Source organism: Dipodomys spectabilis, unplaced genomic scaffold, assembly GCF_019054845.1.
Source record: "Dipodomys spectabilis isolate Male_0828 unplaced genomic scaffold, ASM1905484v1 ptg000054l, whole genome shotgun sequence".
Classification (NCBI taxonomy): domain Eukaryota; kingdom Metazoa; phylum Chordata; class Mammalia; order Rodentia; family Heteromyidae; genus Dipodomys; species Dipodomys spectabilis.
The window spans coordinates 13,250,306-13,273,094 of record NW_024870731.1 but is presented as its reverse complement, the minus strand read 5'-3'; the positions used below and the strand labels follow the sequence as shown (position 1 = coordinate 13,273,094).

General features: G+C 36.1%; 1 protein-coding gene across 1 annotated transcript in view; it reads right to left on the bottom strand.

The window, feature by feature from the left end:
- Nucleotides 1–22,789, bottom strand: part of Kcnh8 (potassium voltage-gated channel subfamily H member 8) — a 394,585-nt gene that overhangs the window by 141,749 nt on the left and 230,047 nt on the right. Inside the window, exons 6-7 of the mRNA XM_042680104.1 lie at nt 11,502–11,659; nt 5,862–6,069 (exon numbers count right to left, since the gene is read on the bottom strand). Coding sequence (XP_042536038.1) covers nt 5,862–6,069; nt 11,502–11,659 — 366 coding nt within the window. The remainder of the gene's footprint in view (nt 1–5,861; nt 6,070–11,501; nt 11,660–22,789) is intronic.

Below are 22,789 nucleotides of genomic sequence, written 5' to 3'. Positions count from 1 at the left end.
AGGGAAAGAAGAAATAAAACTCTCCCTCTTTGCAGATGACATGATCTTGTATTTAAAGAATCCCATAGACTCCACTCCCAAATTACTCAAGCTGATTCAAAACTTTGGCAAAGTAGCAGGGTATAAAATTAACCCCCAAAAATCAATGGCTTTTCTGTATGCCAACAATGAGAAAAGTGTGGCTGAAATTAGGAAAGCAACTTCATTTGTAATAGCCCCACAAAAAATAAAATACCTAGGAATTAACTAAAGAAGTGAAGGACCTGTATGATGAAAACTTTAAAATCTTGAAAAAGGAAATCAACACAGAACTTAAAAAATGGCAAAACTTCCCATGCTCCTGGATTGGAAAGATTAACATCGTGAAAATGGCAATACTTCCCAAGGCTATCTACAAATTCAACGCAATACCTATCAAAATTCCACCCTCATTCTTCAAGGAAATAGAAGAGGCAATCCAAAAATTCATATGGAAAAATAAAAGACCCCGAATAGCACAAACGCTCCTCAACGGAAAGAACACTGCTGGAGGAATATCAATACCAAACTTCAAACTCTACTATAAAGCCATAGTAATCAAAACAGCTTGGTATTGGCATAAGAACAGACCTCAGGACCAATGGAATAGAATTGAAAACCCAGAAATGAACCTACAGACCTATAGCCATCTAATCTTCGATAAGGGAGCTAAAACAATAGAATGGAAGACAGACAGCCTCTTCAGTAAATGGTGCTGGCAAAATTGGTTAACTACATGTAGAAAACTAAAGCTAGATCCTTATATATCACCCTGCACCAGAATCAACTCCAAATGGATCAAAGACCTTGAACTCAAAGCAGACACTCTGAAAACATTACAGGATGGAATAGGAGAAACCCTAGGTCTCCTTGGCTCAGGCCAAAATTTTCTGAATAGAGACCCGGAAACACAACAAATCAAAGAAAGAAATGGGATTGCATGAAGTTGCAGAGCTTCTGCATGGCAAAGGACATAGCTAGCAAGATCAATAAAAAGCCCAAGGATTGGGAGAAGATCTTCACTAGCCATACAACAGACAAGGGTCTCATATCTAAAATATACTTGGAACTCAAAAAATTAAATCCCCCAACAACAAATCCTCAAAGAAACAACTGCCCAATAAATAAGTGGGCTAAAGACTTAAAGAGAAACTTCACTGAAGAAGAAGGATGGCCAATAGACACATGAAGAAATACTCAACCTCCCTAGCCATAAAAGAAATGCAAATCAAAACAACATTGAGATATCACCTCAACCCAGTTAGAACGGCAAAAATCAAGAACTCTAACAACAACAGATGCTGGAGGGGATGTGGACAGAAAGGAACCTTACTTCATTGTTGGTGGGAATGTAAACTTGTTCAACCACTTTGGAAAGCAGTATGGAGGTTCCTCAAAAGACTTCACATAGAGCTCCCCTATGACCCAGAAATCCCACTTTTGGGCATTTACCCTAATGTCTACAAAAAAGACCACACTAAAGCTACCAGCACAACTATGTTTATTGCAGCATTATTTACCATAGCTAAGATATGGAACCAGCCCAGATGTCCCTCAGTAGATGAATGGATCAAGAAAATGTGGTATATATACACAATGGAATTCTATGCCTCCATCAGAAAGAATGACATTTCCCCATTTGTTAGGAAATGGAAAGGCTTGGAAAAAATTATATTAAGTGAAGTAAGCCAGGCCCAAAGAAACATAGGTCCCATGGTTTCCCTTATTTGCAACATCTAGTATAGGTATGAGTCAAGCGGAGAAGGTCAGATAATGTGATGTTAGGAAAATGAACCCTTAGATATGTTTTTTAATGTTTTTGTTTCTTTCATGCATGTGTTTCTAACGCATTTATAAGATTATTTCTTTGTTGCTTTGTATGTCCCTCCCCCACAGTGTAACCCCCGCTTTCACTATATTTGATGTCACTATAACATGTGGAGCAGATGGGGACAAACAAGTCGTTTAAGGATTCAGGTGGACCTGTTGCAACAATGAGAAGTACAAAATGTCATGTCAAAACCAGGTTTACAATGTCGGTGTGTGGGGGGGGAGGGGGAGTATGATTGGGTGGGGGGGAGGGGGGAGGCTGGGAAGGGAGGTGAAGGGTAAACAAAGGAGGAGGCTGCAATGCTTGGTAAGAAATGTATGCATTATCCTGCCCATGTAATTGTAACCCCTCTGTACAGTATGTTCTCAAATAAAATAAAATAAAATTGAAAAAAAAATTCAGAACCGGGGAAGAGGGGGCGCAGCGGGGAGCATTGGGTGGTGGGGCGGGGGTTGGGGGTGGATGGGAAGGGATGGGAAGGGGAAACAAAGGAGGAGGCTGCAATACTTGATAAGAAATGTACTCATTATCTTGCCCATGTAATTGTAACTCCTCTGTACAGTATTTCCACAATAAAATAAAGAAATAAAAAAATTCAGAACCAACAAGCAACCAAACAAACAAAAAAAAAAAAGAGCAAGTCCATAGGTATAAATTCTTCCTTTGAAGAAATAGGTATCTTATAAAGAGGTGATAGTGACACTGAATCTCTTTAGAACACTCACTCTGATTCATCCACATACAAATATTGAAATATTGTTTATCTGTAAGTATTAGGTCTGGCATAACAAAAGAAGGTCAAAAATCATTTCAGAGCAATTATCAGGGTTTAACAAGGAATTTATCCTTCAGTAAGATGGATTTGCTCTATATATTAAACTCACAAACATAAAAGAACAATATGTATGGTAATTGGATCTTGTGTGATGAATTTTTTGATTCATGTTAATCATACCAGGGAAGGTAAAACATATCTATTGAAAACATTTGCACTGTTTAAATTAACCTAGCCTTTAATCTGATTTATTATAAGATTAGGAAAGGTTTCAATTATTTAATTTGCATAGCAATCTCACCTGGAGAATGTTTTTAGTGAACAAATGACAGAAGTAATTGTACAGGAAAGGCAAGTTTTTGTCCATGTTTAAAAACACAATATTTATAGACATAATAAGGGTAGTGTCTTCCTAATCATATCCTCAGAGGGGCTTGGTCAGGAAATCTAATTCTCTAAAGACAAATGTTCAGTTATTCCTCTTATAATTGTATAAAACTACCAAATCCTTGACATGTCAGCCAAGGATGTGCTTTCTGACAAGCCCTCAAACTAGTTGCCGCTGGATGGTTGCAACTGATGGTGTGAGTCTTGAGAACATTTGTTTTTTTGTTTTGTTTTGTTTTTGTGCCAAAGGCCATTTAGGTATTTATAATATCACTCACGGGCCATAAAAATGATCAATACAGTCAAATACTACAGGTAGCCATTGAGCAAAAACATATAAGTTCTATTTTATACCAAGTGATTTTGAAGTCTTTTTAAGTACATGAGCCAGACATTCCCCACCCCTCTCTAAAGACTGAGCTATAATAATATTTGTATGTGTATATATTCACATGAAACAGAAAACACCAACTTTGTGTTGCTATGAGAAGCGTATCACAAGGAACTTTAAAAAGAATGTTGTAAAATAAAGAAAGGAAGGCCAACACAGATGATGCAATGATCAGAAATGTAGGTTGATTAGTGATGGTACCATGATGACAGCAGAGGTCCCCTGTGCGGTGCTCATCCCAGCACTGTCTCAGACCAACGCTATCTTGGTTGGATCAGCTCCACTTGGCACTCTCCCCTAGCTTCCATGGAGCCACAGGGCAGGACCAAGGAAGTGGGTAGCATGGAGGAGATTCAGGTTATTGACTGTTTGTGGACAATTTTCTGGGACAATCAATACTGTGAGATGTTTGTGGGAGGAAAAACAACAAGCAGACTGTACATCTGCAAGACTGACAGAGTGGAAATGAAACATTAAACTTCGTTCACATAACTAAATTTGAGAGCGTGAATAAGTTGGATTTCCCCCGTCTGGAGACTTTCTGACTAGACATGTCTAACAAATTAATATAAATGTATAGGTCTGGGGTTTGAAGGAAATGAGGTCACGTCACAATTTTAATATGGATTCAGAACAAAAGGCAGAGGTCTAAGGCTGTAATTCACTCAAGACAACTAAACCCATGCTAGAGTTTGTCATAGAACAGTTCAGACTTTGATCTACTCTCTTCCTCACTATGGCCCCTCCAAACTTTATTTTTATCTAGAATACTTTTGCTTCATTCAAGGTTTTAGTTACCCCTTCTTGGTTTCTGGGAGTTGAGAACCACAGCAAAGCAAACAAGAAGTACTTTGATAATAAAAATAAGAAAATCATTCACTCTGAGAACAAAATTCTCACAACACATCAGTTGCTGATATGAAGGGTATTAAAAAAAAAAACAACTTGAACCAGGAATTCACTTTCTTCTAAATGGTTTCAGATATCTCTGGCTTGTTATCCAGCAATGCCTTTTGAAGGCTCTGTATATGGATTTGGTGCGAGAGTAGCATTCAGGAAAGCTAACATGTTGATAATCTAAGTGCATACTCCCATTAAGTGTTCACTGGAAAAATTGGGGCTTTTTTTCTCCTGCTCTGAGGCAGACTCTCCTGTGGTTTGATCCCTGTGCAAGGTCTGAGTTTTATTGAAAAGTTTGAATTTTTTTTGGTGCAGTTCTGGGGCTTGAACACAGGGCCTGGGGCTCTGTCCTTGGAGCTTTTTATGTTCAAGGCTAACACTCTTCCACTTAAGCCACAGCTCTACTTCCTGGGATTGATTTTTGCTGGAAAAGTTAAGTGAAGGATAATCTAGTCAACTAAGAAACAAAATCATTAGCTTAAATGTCACATGAAGGAAAAATAAACTATTCTACAGAGGATACAATGATGGTTTTCTAAAGTGTATAAATGTGACAAGGGGTGGAATATTTTTGGATAGAGGGTTATGATCTTCAGAATTATTATTTTCTAAAAATTTCCTGTGGTTAACATAAGATTAAAAATGTGCATAGTATTTCAGATTCATCTATGCAGAATTATGTAACACTTGGAAAATCTCTTAAAATTCTATGGAATTCTATGGATTATGCAGGCTGACCCATTGCAACAATGATACTCACAAGACATCATGTTGGAAATGAACTCTATAACTTTGGGGGAGAGTGGGGATGGTAGGGGATGGAAGGGATAGTAAGAGAAAAACAAAGGAGGAGCACTAATGCTCAGTAAGAAATGCACTCATTACCGTACTTATGTAACTATAACCCCTCTGTACATCATCTTTACAAAAAATAAAATTTAAAAAATAAATCTGGATTACTTAGAAACAAAATTCTATGGATTATGGGGACACTTTACAAATGTTATTGGCAAATACCTAGTGCTCATGGAAGGTTAAGTGTGAAAAGTATGTCATTTTGATAGTTCACTTAAAAAATAAAGAAAAGAAAGGAAGGAAACTTTTCCTTTTACACACCACCTCAAATGTAAACAATTATTTTCTTAGGATTTTAAAATCTCACAGTGATAGGGCATAGACCAGTTTCTTAGTGAATTATTATTATAAGCTCTGTCTTGGAACACGTCAAGATAAAAATCACACGTTATTTATCGAAACACTTCTATTGCATTGCTGGCCAGTCTGAAGAAATCAGGTCTTTTTCTCAAGTTATTCTAGCTTAAAGTTTTAACTCATTGATTAAAAAAAAATGGGAAGTTCTTTCAGGAAACTTAAAAAATACAAACAAAAAAAAATCACTTGGATCAGGGATATTCATCCATGAAAACAAAAAGAGAGAAAGACAGATTGGCTGTAAGACAGAATAAATTTACAGACTGAATTTTCACCTCCTCCAAAATCCTAGGTAACTCTACTTTTTCATAGTCAAAATGGAAACTGTGACAAACATAGGCCCTTACCAACTTCCCACTTGAGAAGGCGGTTGTCTTCCCTCTCCATTTTTCCAATGACATACCAGATACACGCCATCCAGTGGGCAAGGAGGGCAAACATGGACATGAGCAGTGTCAGGACGATGGTGCTGTGCTGGGAGTAACGGTCCAGCTTCTGCAGGAGACGCAAAAGGCGCAGCAGCCTTACTGTCTTAAGCAGATGCACCAGAGACACCTGTGGTAGGAGAGAGAGAAGCACAGCTTGGTACTCTGCTGGGTGAAATTCATGGCACAATCTCCATATGCTTTCTTTTTTTAAAATACATTTTTCATTGTGAAAATACTGTACAGAGAGGTTACAATTACATGAGCAAGGTCATGAGTACATTTCTTATCAAGCATTGTTGCCTCCTCCTTTGTTTTTCCCCTACCATCCCTTCCCTCCCACCTCCACAACTACATCCCACCTCCCGCGCCTAAATTGCCAAGTTCATTTTGCGACATAACGTCTTGTACGTCTCACTGTTGCAATGGGTCCACCTGTATCCCTATTTAAACAATTTGTTTTTTTTCCCTTCCCCTCCACAAATTATACCAGCATCAAATACACTGAAAATAGGGGTTATACCATGGGGGGAAGGACAAAAAAATCATCTTATTAATACGTCAGAAACAATAGCAAGAGAGAAAAAAATCACTTGTATCCTTATCTTAGGGTTCATTTCACCTAACATCTTATCTGACCTTTTCTGCTTGTTTCAGACATATACTAGTTATTGTAAATAAGGGAAACCAAGGGACCTATGTTTCTTTCATTTACAGCCACTGGGGAAAGTTCCTGTAGCTGGGTATAACCATTGTTTCAGTCCTAAAGTCATTTTTATGGTTCTTTGCTCATAACAGGTTATAAAAAGAAAGGAAGATAAAGGATGGGAAGGTGAAAGAAGACGTGCTAAAGAATAGGACAATCTTAATTAAGATTTACCTTTTTTCTTCTCTACTTGCTTGATTAAATACAATTTATGTATTTGGATACACAACTGAAACGTTATAGTATCATGACGGACATAACACATCTTTACTGCCTCTTTTGCTAAACTGCTTTGCTTCAAACACTCTCATGCACACAGAAATTGTTGGCCTGGAGCAAACACATCCTTAACTTTCTCTCAAGCATGCTTAGAAAACCAAAGTTTCACAAATGTTCTCAAACAACTAAATTCTATCTTTTCATGCACACAAATGGTAGACTTAACAGCTTGGGGGTTGTTTTATGTTGATTAGTGATCATTTGAAAGATATAGACCTCTGGGAATTTTGATCAAAACCCACTACACACAAACATGGCTCATAACAAACACCCTCAAAGAGTCTCAGGGAGTGTTCTAAAATAGAAAACAGAAAATATTGACTCATGTGGAAATCGAGTGCGAGGAAAGACACCTTGATGTCTTATTTAGGGAGACAAACCCTAAGCAGAAAGGAAAAGGGTTGTTTGTAGGTTATCATTATTAAAATCCTCTATATGCATAAGGCAACCCTAAAAGTGCTCAGCACCTTTGGGGAATTTGTGCCTTTGTAACTAGCTGGAGTCCACTGACTTTTGAGCTCTTCCTCTAATTGCCATCTTCCCTTATCACTAAGAAAATACATGCCCAGAGCAATGCCTGGTCCATTGGAAGAGTACAATGTATCTTGTGCAGATGAAGGGATAAATAAATCATTGTTAAGACACAAAACAGATCAACCTTGGCATAAAAATAGTATTCAATAAAAGTCTGCTCAATTGTAATCTTGGGAATTATTCTCTGTTCAAATATAAGAAAATCTTAATGGCATTTGCGGAACTTGCCAGATGGGGGTTGGTATGGCTGTAGTTTTGACCTTCACCATGACCAAGTTCTCATCTACCATTTTTCAAACTGGTCTTGAACTAGGGGGTCACATGCCGCAATTTTATAACCTCTACTTTGTGGTTTGGAGGAATTACTGGGGATGGAATGTATTTGACAAGTAGGTAGGTTTGATAGATAGGTGACAAGTGTGTGTGTGTGTGTGTGTGTGTGTGTGTATGTGTGTGTGTGTGTATTGAGGCTTGAACTAAGGGCCTAAGTACTGTTCCTTAGCTTTTTTGCTCAACACTGGCCAGTCTACCACTTGAGCCATACCTCCACCTCTGGCTTTTTGTTGGTTAATTGGAAGTAAGACTTTCAGAGATTTGTCTGTACAGGTTGTTTTTTGTGTTTTTTTTTTTCCATCGTGGGACTTGAACTTTGGGCCTGGGGGCTATCCCTGAGCTCTTTAGATCCAGGCAAATGCTCTACCACTTGAGCCATAGCACCACTTCTAGTTTTCTGTGGCTAATTGGATAGAAGAGTCTCACAGACTTTATTGCGTAGGCTGGCTTTGAACCTTGATCCTAACATCTCAGCCTCCTGAGTAGCTAGGATTACAGGGGTGAGCTATCAGAATCCAGCTTGGTGACAATTTTTCACGTGAAATGAAGTGTGGTACAAACATTACAAGTGGAAAAAGTGAGATACAACCATGACAGTGATGCAGTGATCTCCTGATTTTCTCTTATCAGACAGAAAGGGAATATTTGAAAGAAGAATATGGAGGTGTCCTCACACAAGAACAATAGTAGTTTGCAGAGGCAAAGAACATAAGCCTGGGTACTTGGGACAAAGAATCCTTAGTTATTTTGCTGACATTAAAAAAATAATAATCATGCTTGCTCTAATTAAAGTCATCAGCTTCCTGATATAAATATGGATTTTTCATTCTTGATGAATGCCAGAAGAAAGAGGCCTATTTGAGTTAAATGGAAATATGTAATCCATATCAAAAGACAGGATCCTTATTACTCTTGGAATGCTATTCTGAATATGTCATTGGTGAGAACTTTAAGTTTCTTGCAGACCACAACATTCATCAAAACCCTTAGTCAAACCAATTTCTCTTACTAGGTGGCCTAACTACCTCCTGGTTGTCAGTTGGGGAAGAGGAGGCTGAGGGGAGAAGAGAGAAAAGGCTACGAACATGTGAGACCTTTCTAGATGTCAGACATTGAGCAACAGACTTGGTAGAAATATTTCCTCTTTAGGCTGCACAGAAATTGAAGGAAATTTCTGTGCCCATTTTAGTTCTATTTTTGTATTAACCTCCCCAAGGAAGTCACTCAGATGTTATTTGATAAAACCAGGAATTTTAGTTTTCGCTTTTTCCACCGATCACATAGTTATATCTCTCACAATGCCTTTTATAGTCACATATATCAAGTTCAATAAACTAATAGTTGGGTTGTATTTAAAACAATGGCCATTAAGAATTAATGACAGGCAGAGCCAACATATACATTTTGTGGTGGATATAATGCATCTTGACTATCATCTAAGAAGATACATTAACTAGATACTTGTTAAATCTGGAAAATAAGCTAGTTATATATTTGTTGGTATTTATTGCTCAAATTAATCATAAGTTATTTCTCATAACTTATGTTTTCTTGGGAAGTAAATACAGTATCTTCAACAAGCTTTTGTGTTCCAAGAGAATATTTCATTATGATTAACTCATTTGAGGAGGGTAACAAATTTATATTATATGTTCATATAACATAATGGTCTTATGCTCATTTACAAGCAAAGCAAAGTACCCCTAAAGGAGAGATGTCCTCAGGCCTTTTTGTCTTTCTTCATGATGAAAATGTTGATCTACATCTTGAATCAAATAAGACAGCAAGATGGAAGTGGAACAGGAGGGCAGAACAAACATCATAATTTATCAAAATGTGAGCATCAGCCCAGGCGCTGGTGGCTCACAGCTTTAATCCTAGCTACTAAGGAGGCTGAGATCTGAGGACCATGGTTTGAACCCAACCTAGGAAAGAAAGTCTGTGAGATTCTTATCTGCAATTAACTGACACAAATCAGAAAGTGGAGCTGTGGCTCAAGTGGTAGAGTGCTATCCTTGAACAAAAAGGACAATACTAAGGCCCTGAGTTTAAATCCCAGGACCAAAACACACATACACACACTCACACACCCACCTACACACACATGAGCATCAGACTTATGAAAAATCTTTATCCATGTTAATGTTAGGCAATAAGGATATTAATGATGTATAAATTTTTATTTATTTTATGTATGTTTATAACATAATTGTATATTATGTACATTTTAAATTGTCTTCTTTTGTTAGTGCTCAGAGAAAAATGAAACATAATAAAACCATTAGTATCTATTAGCCAAGTAGAAAATTTATTTGTAATAGAATTCTATGGAACTGTACTTATGAAACAATTTCCAAGAAAATTCAAAAAGTTTAAAAATTGTGAATTATATATTTGTTTTAGATTCTTTTTCAGTCTTAAAAAGACTTGTTTTAAGTCATTATACTTTCATTAGAGTAGTCATCTAGTCAATCTTAAAAGCACTTTAGAAAGCCTGGATAACAATTCACTGTAGTCATGACTAACATGGTATAATAGACTTTTCTCAACATCTTTCATTTCAAATATAATCCTTTTAATAATGTTGACACTTTCAACCTCCCAAATTAAAAAAAAACACTATTGTACATGCAACTAACAATTGCAGAAGCAAACACTTAAGAGCTGGGATTACAATTCTGTATTCATCAGGAAGTCAATGACTGGATTTGAAACATTGATCAGTTTAATCTTGAAAGATCTACCTTTAAATTCTTTTTTCTTTTCTTTAAAAATTTTAATTGTTGTTTTAAAGGTGATGTACGGAGGGGTTACAGTTACATAAGTCATGTAAAGAGTGCATTTCTTTTTGGACAATGTCACCCCTTCCCTCGCTCTCTCCTAGCGTTTCCTATCTTTAAATTCATAATAAAAATATGACTAGTATAAGGTGTTGTCAACTTAATAGAAAATGTGTTCTATTTGAGGTAATCTTTGGTAAATTTTTATATACAGGAAATTGCACTAATCTTCAATGGGTTCCATAAAATCTATTTGTAATGAAGCACTCAGTATCTTCAGGACTATTAACCATTAAGTAGGAAGAAAAAACAAAAGTTGTGAAGGAACAAGAGAACAAGTAGTTCAGAAGAAGAAAGAGATGGTACAAGTATTAATGCAAATGCAAGAGAGCTCCACTTTAATGTTGGCTATTTTATCATTTAGGCTTCTACTCCATCCAAGATTTTCATGAGAAATTCTAAGAAGTGCTTGAATTCCTTACTTTATTCCAGCATTCTTCTTTTTTTCCCAATCATTCTTGCTTTTGCCAGTGAATAGTGAAATAATGCAGATGTAGGGAGGTAAAAATCATAAAAGGAGAAAAGAGTTCAAACACTTCATTAAATTACAGAAGCGACTCTCTGTATGGCAATATAAACTATTTCTCATATATCTACATCATTACAGGTATTTTCCTCACCAAAGCATTTGGTGATTCAGTATTTATGACAAATATGGGCCTCCTGGTATTTAAATAAGACTTTGAAAGGAAGTAACTTCCTCAATTGAGGAATTTGTCCTGAATATTATTGGGCACCCAAGCATCCTTATTAAGGAAGGCACAAAATGCAGCAAGCACAAATTACCAGAAATATGGGGAGCATGTCAAAATCCAATGCAGGAGTAAAAATTAAGCTTCTCAGCCACGTGGAAGGAAGCTGTCTACTTACCACTGTGACATTGAAGGCATACAGGAGATCAAATGGCAGGGCAGCGATTAAATCAATGATGAACCAGGTTGTGACATAATGGATGCAAATTGACCTTGCTTCAAAGATAACTTGGCCAGACTTGCTGACATAGGTTGTTCGGAAATTTAAAATAATATCTGCTTGGGGAAAAAAAAAAGATGGAGAGAAAAAGAAGTGTGAGAGAAGAAAAATGAAAGGCAAGGTAAGGAGGAAGGGAGGGAGGAAGGAAAGAAAGAAGGAAGAAAGGAAGGAAGGAAGGAAGGTAGAAAGGAAGGAAAGGAAGCAAACAGGAAGGAAGGGAAAGGAAATTGTATAAAATTTATACAAAATTAGAAAAACAGTAACCTCAGCCCATTTAATGTCCCAAATACTGTTTAACAGATCGACTCAGTCAAAATGGAATTATAAAAGGATGAAACAGTAGTATTTTCTGAGCATTTAATATGTGCTCAACTTTGGGCCATATGCTGAGTGTGATTAAATAATTGTAACAATAACCATAGTCAAAATGTATAAATGCTCACTATGTACATTGTCAAAGAATGTAGCATGGGTTATTTCATTTTACTCTTAAATTATCTCCCATCAATTCTCAAAGGAGTTAGAAACTAAGTCCTGGTGAGAAAACACTATCCATGATCATATTTCAAACAATGAAACAGATTATTTGTGCATAGATATAGCAAATTCCCCACATGTAAGTTTTTCTGTTATTTGTGGAATTCATTCCTGACTTGAAGGGATTCCTATTTAAAAAAAACCTTGCTGTATCTTATTTGGAGTAACAAGATTAACTTTCACCATTCTAATTTTGTATTTTATGTAAGTGATTTCAGCTTTTCCCTAAATTATTCTTTGACTACACATTTATTGAGCACTGTACAATAATTGAGGTACCAGATTCACTGATCAAATGACAACCATACACCCAAGTGAATCATTTAAAATTCACATCATGTGAAGGATAAACATATTTAAGATTGCCATATTGTTTCCTGGGTTAAATAACATTAATAAGTTCCCCCTGATTTGTTTGATTTGATTCACTACAAGCAAGTCAGAGAAAATGTGTACACATATAAATGAATCATTGACTTCCACGGAAAGGGATTTCTTCAACGGAACTTTGTTTTGGAGCTCACCTTAATTAAGATCAAAGCAGGATAGTTCAGTCACTCAAAGATCAAAGTTACCAGAAAAAGTTTCTCCAGTTAATGAGAGCATAATTTCATGATTGAATGAAGTCAATGCTAAGCCTTGAGCTACATAATATAATGGATATTCTTTATAGCTATAGTACAATGTAGTGAATTTGTTCTTATTGTCACCATGAAGACGATAATAAAAATGATTTATAGTAATCCTTATTTTGTATGAAGGTTTGTATTTATGTATGTTTGTACATATGTATGTACCTACATTTCACTTCCATTCACATTTGTGAGAACAAGATGCATAAATCTGAAAGCATAATACAATAAACACCAGAAAGCAATATTTCACAATCTTCCAAAATTTTATAATTCTCCAGTCAATGAAGTGGAGAAACTTGTGGGTAAGCATTTCAAATAACTGATAGCTAAAATGAGCAACTAACTTCAAGAAAATAAAGCAGAACAACAATGGAATGAATTAGGGAAAACAATCGAGAATATTTAGTTAGAAGTTCACAAAAGAGGCATATATTTTGGAAAAAACAAACAAATCTGGGTGATGAAAAGCTCAATTGGGCAAATAAAAAATTCTGTGGAAAGCCTAGTGAACAGACAGAACAAGCATAAGAGAACATTTTATAGCTCAAAGACAAAACTAATGATTAGATCAGTCACCAAGTAATATGAAACAAATAAGAAATTATAATCAGAATATGCAGGACTTCTGAAACACTATTAAAAGACATAAATTGCAGTGTGTGTGTATGTGTGTGTGTGTGTGTATGTGTGAATGTGCATGTGTGTTTGAGTGTAGAAGATGACGTAGAGGTATACTAAAAATATACAAAAATCTAAGTGAAATAATACCAGAAAACATTAAAAGGAAGAAAAGAAAAATGATAATCCATGCAAATAGAATTTAGAGGCAAGCAAAACAAACTAGTAAAACAAACTTAAGGCCAAAATTAGGATAGACAAAGAAGTCAGTTCATATTGGATAGATGATAATATTTCAAGATGATAAAACTATTTTAAATATAGATGAGCTGAACTATGGCTCACCTAGTTTCATAATGAAATCTTTATTGATATAAAGGACAAATAATCCCTTATATAATTAAGGGTGACTTCAGCACTCCATTTGTAACCATAGATAAATCATGAACACAAACATAAGCAAAGGAACTTCAGAAGTAAACTATACTATAGCTCACACAAACTTAACAAACATGTACAGAATTTGCCATCCAACAACTTCAGAATAAATAAATATTGTTTTCTGAATAAAATTTTCTTCAAAAAGATCATTATTTTAGGTCATAAAGCAAGTTTTTGACTATTACAAGAAGTGGAAAACTTTTATTGTATTTTATCAGATCAGAATGGAATGTAACTAGATATAAATAACAAAGGGAACTGCAGAAATTATACCCACAAAACAGATTGAACAATACACGTGTGTGTGTGTGTGTGTGTGTGTGTGTGTGTGTGTGTGTGTGCACTAAGCTGGGGTTTCAGCTCAGTGTCTAGATGCTACCTCTTAGATTTTTTGCTCAAGGCAGCACTCTACCACTTGAGCCACAGCTCCACTTCTGGATTTTTGGTGGTTAGAGATAAGATTCTCAGGGATTTTTCTGTTGATTGTGAATCATGATCCTCAGATCTCAACTTCCTGAGTAGCTAAGATCACAGGTGTAAATGACAGTGCCAGCTAAAATATACTTTTGAATTATTGGTAGATAATTGAGGAAGTTGGTAGGTATTGAAAAATAAATTCTAGAATCAGATGGAAGTGGATACACAGTATATCAAAATCTGTGACATAAGAAGGAAGTTTATAGCTATGAGTGTCTACATTAAAAAAAATACCAAGTTAGGAATAATGGTGCATGCCTAAAAATCCCAGGAGAATAAAAGAACAAAAAAAAAAAAATGAAAACAACCAACCGAATTCCAAGGAAACAAAGAGATGCTAGGAACCATGCAATACATGCTTTCAAATTAGACAACAGAGCTATAGTACCAAAATAGAATGGTAGTGGCACCAAAACAGAAACACAGGCAGACCATTGCAATTTCTGTGTTACCAAAAGTAAGCACAGGGAGGTTTGTAGATTCTCAACACCTGAATGACACAGGCTGGGGTAAGACCAAGATATACTACCATTGAATAGAACTACTTTCCATTGTCCTATAGCACAGCAGGGTGACTATAATTGATAACAATCTTCAAAATAGTAGAGAGGATGGGGTGCTCCTAGCACAATGAATGATGAGTGTTTGAGGTCATTGATAAATCAGTTGTCCTGAGTGCAGGTATGGAAATGTCATACTGAACCCCATAAATATGTACAATTACTATATGTCATAAACTATATTTTTAATTTAGTGGACAAATTCCTTGTATATTTATTTATTAACTGATCATGAGGTGTCCATAAATTTCACAGAAAAGGCATTGCTGCAATCCATACACTGAAGCACTCCCATTGACTGGAGAATCAATTATATGAATAATATCTGGTTGATTAAGTCAGCGAACATTTTAAAAGCTATGTAGCTAACTATGTGGTTGACTCAGAAACAAAATAGAGGTTTAGGGTGAACGTTAGAAATGAGTCATCATAGAGTATTAACATGGAAAGCTGTTTATTCAGTTGAGTTAGATAAAAAGTAATATTCTAGTTTTAGGTTTACAAAGAATTGGAAAATCTGACACACAATTAATGGTAATAGCAAATGAACAAAGGATTGTTAAAATCTATATGTGTAAATCTATTTTTAAAATGTCTACATACCTCATTTTCAGAGAAAAATTCCAGAGATACTTCCTATTCTAAGAATTATTTCAGGACTAAAGTAAAAGAGTTATGCAGTGGTTTATTCTATAACTATCCTTTTTGGATAGTTAATTTCAAAACAACAATACAAACCTACTTTTGTCACACTCATAAGAAAAGATGTGGTACTGGCTTACTTACAAAAAAGCTGTTCTTATTCCTTAGTTTGTGTGATTCCTGTAGAAGAAGATGCAGAAGATTCATGCAAATGCACTTAAGTCATGCAGATAGTAGTCAGCACAGAGGTGCCATCTTTGACATTTGATCTTTTATATACAGACTCTAAGGATTATGGAACCCTCAAATGTATGTTAAACTAAATATCAATAGGTCTCTGCAAGGAAATGCATTTCTGATTGTTTTTATTTTAGTTTTTAGAACAGTTTGAGTCTCACCACCCAGGTAAGAGACTATCAAATCAGTCACAGAATTAAATGTGAGAGAATGAACTTTCTTTGTCTCTGAAAATCCACAGACTAAGCTTTGCTTTTTTTTTTTTTTTTTTTTTTTTTTCAGGCACAAAGAACACACTCTGCCTTCTCTCTGGTACTGAGGATGGGGTAGTAGTGTTCAAGAACAGGACTTAGTGAACTCAGTGTTTGCAAATATCTCCTTCTATGAGACTGGGACACATTCTTCTTTCAGACTGAGGAAAGCACAGAATAAAATAAGACTGTGAAAGGGAAGAAGAGCTTTTAGAGCTGTTGTCCCTCCCGAGAGTGTCACAGGGACAAAAGAGCACCTGCTTTTTCCCCAGGACTGTCTTGTTTCCCACAAGACTATGGTGTGTTTGGCTAATGAAATCAATGGCTTACTCAAATACCGCAGTAAGAAAATGGTCTCCTCTGGGCATTCCACAACCCACCTAAAAGGCAGCAGTGTAGGTTCATTTTGAGAATCTAGAGAGTCTAAGTATAATACTTTTAAAGCTTTTTTTTTAATGTGGAAAACCACACCAAAATAGAATTATTAACACTCAGATTTTCATATGTATTTTTCTTGATTCTATTAATTATTAATGTATACAATTATAAATGAGTACAAAACACCCACACAGTGTGAACCAGGAAATATACTCCTAAATCCATAGCCAATTGACTCTGAAGAGTTTGTCGCCGTCAAACCTCAATACCTCCATGTGCTCACATAGGCAGGAATAATCCCTTGTGGCCCTGGTACTGGTTTCATAGGTAATGAGTAGGTAAACAGGGGAATAGAGAATTATCATAATACGCATTATGGTGTATAACATTTTCAAGACATTAATCCTAATATACATTACACCAAAATAAAACAGCATATAATGGAATTCTCTGATAGTCCAGATCACAGGTTGTTGCAAAGCAATTAATTCACCTCATTGTTTTCCATTGTGTAATTAAAATAAATACTACTAGAGATAATTGGAAGGCGGTTGTTTACATATAGCTAAGACCTTCCACAATGAGTGTTTTATTTCTCTCCAGCACTAAGTAGCTATGCATGGGGGAAAAAACCGTGAGAGTTTTATCCATTATTTTCTTTGAGATCCTTAAGAACTACATACTTAGAAAGAACAACAACAAAAATCTAAATGTAATATGGCATGAATAAGTAGATTTCTTTATTAGCCTGCATGCCAGATGGAAAATAATTTTAAATTATATTGGGCTTGCTCGTTAAGAAGTAAATTAAACTACAATGAGGCGTACAAGAGCATATGCACTACGCACAAATAATTAATAACTTCATTTAGCCATTTCTTTAAAAATTAATTGATGTAGCACAGCATGGGTGGAGGGATATTTAAACCAGCTGCTATTAATAGTCAGAAAATGTGCTGTCTTTTCTTCATTGCTTGTGAGGTACTCTTTGGAGCCAGGCGTGATGTCACAGCATATGAGGGCTAGCAGGTGTGAGAGTAATGACTGGAAAGCTGATTGATGAAGAGAGTTGAGGGCTAAGCATCCTAAGAATACCTACAATTGATCACCAATATTAATGGATAAGATTTCATTATCATTCCACCCTTGAGCATCTTGTTAACATTTGTCTCTCTTCTCTACTCTAAAGTGAAAGAGTTATGGGAATCAAACAGCAGTGGATCCTGTGAGAAATAGCATGTAAGAGCTACTGACTCTACTGAGAAGAAATATTGGGACAAAAATGCAGCCAAGCTGGGTGCTAGTGGCTCACATCTGTAACCATAGCTATTCAGGATGCTGAGATCTGAGGATCATGGTTTGAAGACAGCCTGGGCAGGAAAAAAATGATGAGATCTTATCTCTAATTAACCACCAAAAAGCTGAAAGTGGAGCTGTGAATCAAATGGTTAGAGCACTAGCCTTGAGAAAAAACAAAACAAAACAAAAAAAACACTCATGGAATGTGCCCAGGCCCTAAATTCAAGCCCCAGGTAAAGGACAAAAAAAAAAAAAGGCAGCCAGAGAGATTGACAAGTCAGTTAGGATCCTTATTTCTGTTTCTGTTGGTGCCGTTGGGGTCGATGTCATGGAAGACATGTATGCATATTGGTGGTCTTCAACATCCACAACATACAGACCTCTGTGGTATGGAAGGGACCTAAAAGTTCCTCCATCCTAATTTTTCTTTTAATGCAAGAACCACCTTGATCAGAATATAGTTAACCAGTCACTAAATTCTTCCAGAAATGGTTAGCTCCTTTCCTTCCTTCCTTCTTTCTTTCTTTTTTTCTTTCTTCCTTCCTTCCTTCCTTCCTTCCTTCCTTCCTTTCTCTCTCTCTCTCTCTCTCTCTCTCTTTCTTTCTTTCTGTCTGTCTTCCTGTCTTCCTTTCTTTCTTTTTCTTTCTTTCTTAATTATTTATTTATTTTTTGTCGGTCATGGGTCTTGAACTCTGGGCCTGGGTGCTGTACCTCAGCTCTTCAGCTCAAGGTAAGCGCTCTACCACTTGAGCCACATCGCCACTTCTGGTTTTCTGGTGGTTTACTGGAGATAAAAGTCTCACGAACTTTCCTGCCTGGGCTGGCTTTGAACTACCATCCTCAGATCTCAGCATCCTGAGTAGTTAGGATTACAGGCATGAGCCACAGCACCCAGCTTCTTGGCTTTTCTTCTTTCTTTCTTTCTTTCTTTTTTTTTTTTGTTTGTTTTCAAAGACAGTTTCTCTATGTATCCTAGGCTGACCTTGAACTTACAATGTTATGGCCTCACCTTCCTGAGTGCTGGTATTATACATAGCCAAGTCCAGTTAAAACGGATTTTTTCATGTGCATGTGTGTGCCTGTCCTGGGGCTTGAAATCAGGGCCTGCACACTTGTTTCTGAGCTGTTTCACTTAAGGCTAGTACTCTACCATTTAAGCCACAGCTCCATTTCTGAATACAGGGGTTATCCTGTCTGGACTGTCTTGAATTCATGATCCTCAAGAGTACCTATATTACAGGCATGAGCCACTGATGCCTGGCTAGAATTGATTTCTAATACTTCTAGTGATTGAGACAGTAAACGCTGGAGTAGCTTTTTAAAAAGATAATAATCTATGATAAATAATGCTGCAATAAACATAGTTGTGCTGGTAGCTTTAGTATGACCTTGTTTGTGATCATTTGGGTAAATGCCCAAAAGTAGGATTGCTGGGAAATAGGGGAGCTCTATGTGGAGCCTTTTGAGGAACCTCCATATTGCTTTTCAAAGTGGTTGAACAAGTTTATACTCCCACCAACAATACAGTAGGGTTCCCTTTTGGCCACATCTTCTCTCCCGTCTGTTGTTATTAGATTTCTTGATTATACCCATTTTAACTGGGGTGAGATGGAATCTCAATGTTGTTTTGATTGCATTTCTTTTATGGTCAAGACACTATGTTGAAAAACAAACTTTACAATTTAGGTGGGGGGCGGGGAGTGTAGTTGTGGAGGTTGGAGGGAGGGATAGTGGGGAAAAACAAAGGAGGAAGCAACAATGCTTGATAGAAATATACTCATGACCTTGCTCATGTAACTGTAACCCCTCTGCACAATATTTCTAATAAAAATGTATAAAAAAGATAATAAAGTGAAAAGCTGCATACATATGACCAGATAAGATGATGCCAAGCGAAATGAACCCCAAGATAGAGACACAAGAGATTTTATCTTTATTGCTGTTCTTTTTAATGTACTCATAATGTACTATGTGATTTTTTTTGTTTCTCTTGTATGTTCTTCCCCCATGGTATAATCCCTGTTTTCACTGTATTTGATTGCAGTGCCCTGCATTTTGTATATACATTTTTCTAATTTGGGGAGGGGAAAGAAAATAACAAAATGCTGAAACAATGATACAGGTTGATCCTTGTAACAATGAGATGTACAAGACACTATGTTGAAAACGAACTTTACAACTTGGTGAGGGAGGAATTGAGGAGGTGGGAGGAAAGGGATGGTAGGGAAAAACAAAGGAGGGGGTAACAATGCTCGATAGGAAATGTACTCATTACCTTACTCATATAACTGTAACACCTCTGTATGGTATCTTTACAATAAAAATATACATTAAAAAAGACAACCAAACTGAATTTCCCACTATTTACTTTTGCTAACTTAATGCCCCAAATAAAGTAATTTCTCCTAATTTATCTCTCAGTTGCTAGAACTTGTGAAAAAAAATGAAACTTCTGTTAGCCCAAAGGCCTGAGTGACTGTCTCAGCTATAGCTCACAGCTGACCTATCATGAACTCAGGGTGAGAGAAACATACACCTTTGTGTTATATTCCAATGAGGTGGCGAAGTTGCTTGTTAGCAAAGCAGGTATATCTGGGCTGACAGAGATTTCTGACAGTCCAGACAAGAGTATTGCTCAGTGTGTAGCATCTGGACTCAGACTCCTTGAGCTGAGGACAATTGAATGAATGTTGCTTGTCACGGTTACAATTGCTGAGGTATTACAATAACTTCACAACTTTCAAAATTGGAAAACCAAAATCAACAAGTGATAGAGGATTGCATAGAGTGTTTATGATATTACTCTTATTTTCACTTGACAGAGTGATGCACACCACATAACAGTGCCATGAAAAGGCTAATAATAGGTAACTTTAGAAAATTAATTTTCTCAGCACTACCCAATTGAAAGCCAGAATTGTCTATATATAGGCACCAAAACATTTTTTTCTTTTCTTTCTGTTATTTCCTTTATCTGTTTCTTTTCTTTTCTTTTTTGATACTGGGGTTTTAACTTTGAGCCTCCTCCTTGGAAGGAGCTCATGCCTATATCCCAACTTTTTGCTGGATGTTTTGGAGATGGAGTCTTATAGACATTTCTGCTTGCTGGCTTTGATAGTGATCCTCCAGATCTTACTGCTCTTAGTAACTAGGATTATAAGCATGAGCCAGCAGAACCCAGTAAAACATTTCTTCTTCTTCCTGCCACTTACTTCCTCTTCCTTTCAACTTCTTTCCTTCTTCTCCTCCCCCCTTCTTCTTCCTTCTTTCTTCTTTCCTTCTCCTCCCCCTCCAACTCTTCCTCCTCCTTCTTTTCTACATATAATTCTTTCCTTCTTGCAACACAGGAAAAGAAGTCTTGAAGTAATATTTAGGAACTAGTTTTTTTTCTTTTCATTTGATTACTTTTTGGGATCAGAAAGATAATATTTAATATTTCAATTATAGATTGGCACATGCAAAATTGTTCACTATAAAGATACTGACTTAAGGGGTAGTTTGATGAATTTCCCCGAAGCTAAAATTCCCTGTAATCACCCATGATTAAAGACATAACCAGTGTGGAAATTCCTCAAAAACTTAAATATAAAAATACCCTAGGATCCAGCAATTCCACTCATGGGCATTTACCCAAAAGATTACAAACAAGCATATAGTAAAGCCACCAGCACAACTTTTCATGATAACTTTTCATGATAACTAAGGTATGGCAACAACCCAGAAGCCCTTCAATGGACAACTGGATCAAGAAAATGGGATATATATATATATATATATATATATATATATATATATATATAAATAGAATTTTACCCATTACTTAAAAAGAATGATATTGTACAAAGAAATTTGCAAAGAAATGTTAAATGGACTAAGTCAGGTTCGGAGCGATAAAGGATCCATGTTTCCCCTTAGATGTAGAAGCTAGAGTTAACTCATATAAGTAAATATGTTGGGTGGTATGCAAGTGTATATAATGTGTTCATTGAAATAAGCTAGATTCAAGGTAAAACTCAAATAGTTTAATTCCTTGGAAAGACAAAATCAAAGTTCAGCAAAATAAAACAAGTGGGTACTTGAAAGGGGTAGGGATAGGACCAAAGGGAAAGGGGTAGACAAATGAAGAGGAGAAAAAGTGGGAAACGCAGTCAAGAATCCAATGTATATCTCATAAAATTAAGAAGAGTGACAAAAAGGTGGATAGGGGAGGGGTGGGTGAGAATGTTGAAAGGGGTGACACTGATCAAGATATATTGTATTCATAAAGTGCTTTGTTCAATAGCAACTCCTTTGCACAACTACTAAAAGATAATATTTAAAAATTATAAAAAAAAGATAACCGGGATCAAAATATCAGAAGAACACCTTAAGTTCCTAACCTAATAGTAATCTCCCAATAGATAATCTCTGTGGAGAACAGAAAAGATTGTTTAAATTATGTCGAAAACAAGCTTTACAACTTTTGTAAAGCTTTTACAACTGTTGGTGTGGGGGGGGGGTGAGGAGGAGAGGGGAGAGGATTGGGTGGGGGGGTAGGGGGGAGGCTGGGAAGGGATGTGAAGGGTAAACAAAGGAGGAGGCTTCAATGCTTGATAAGAAATGTATGCATTATCCTGCCCATGTAATTGTAACCCCTCTGTACAGTATGTTCACAAAAAAATGAAATGAAATTTAAAAAAAATTTTATGTAAATTAAATGATAGAACTTTTGAGCATAAATTCCTTCAATAGACACTGAAATATTTTTATTGCTTTATGATATTTCATTACAAAACTAAAGAAATTCACTTTTTAATTTTATTTGATGGGAATTGTGTTGTTTCAAATCTGGGCTACTACTGCTAAAGCTATTAGGAACACATATACAAACATATGTATGTGTGTATATGCATACATGTATGTATCTATGGATAGTTATATAAGAGATATGTGTGATATCACACATGCAAATTTGTTCCAATGGCCTGTTTATTAAATACCAGCTTTTCCACTTTCTTAGGATGTACAGCAGCAAATATATCCAAACTCTTTTTAAGAATACTCAAGACATTTTAAATATAACTAACCAATTTGAGTTCTAAAGCTAAGTTTAAATATGGTTTAGTAAAGAA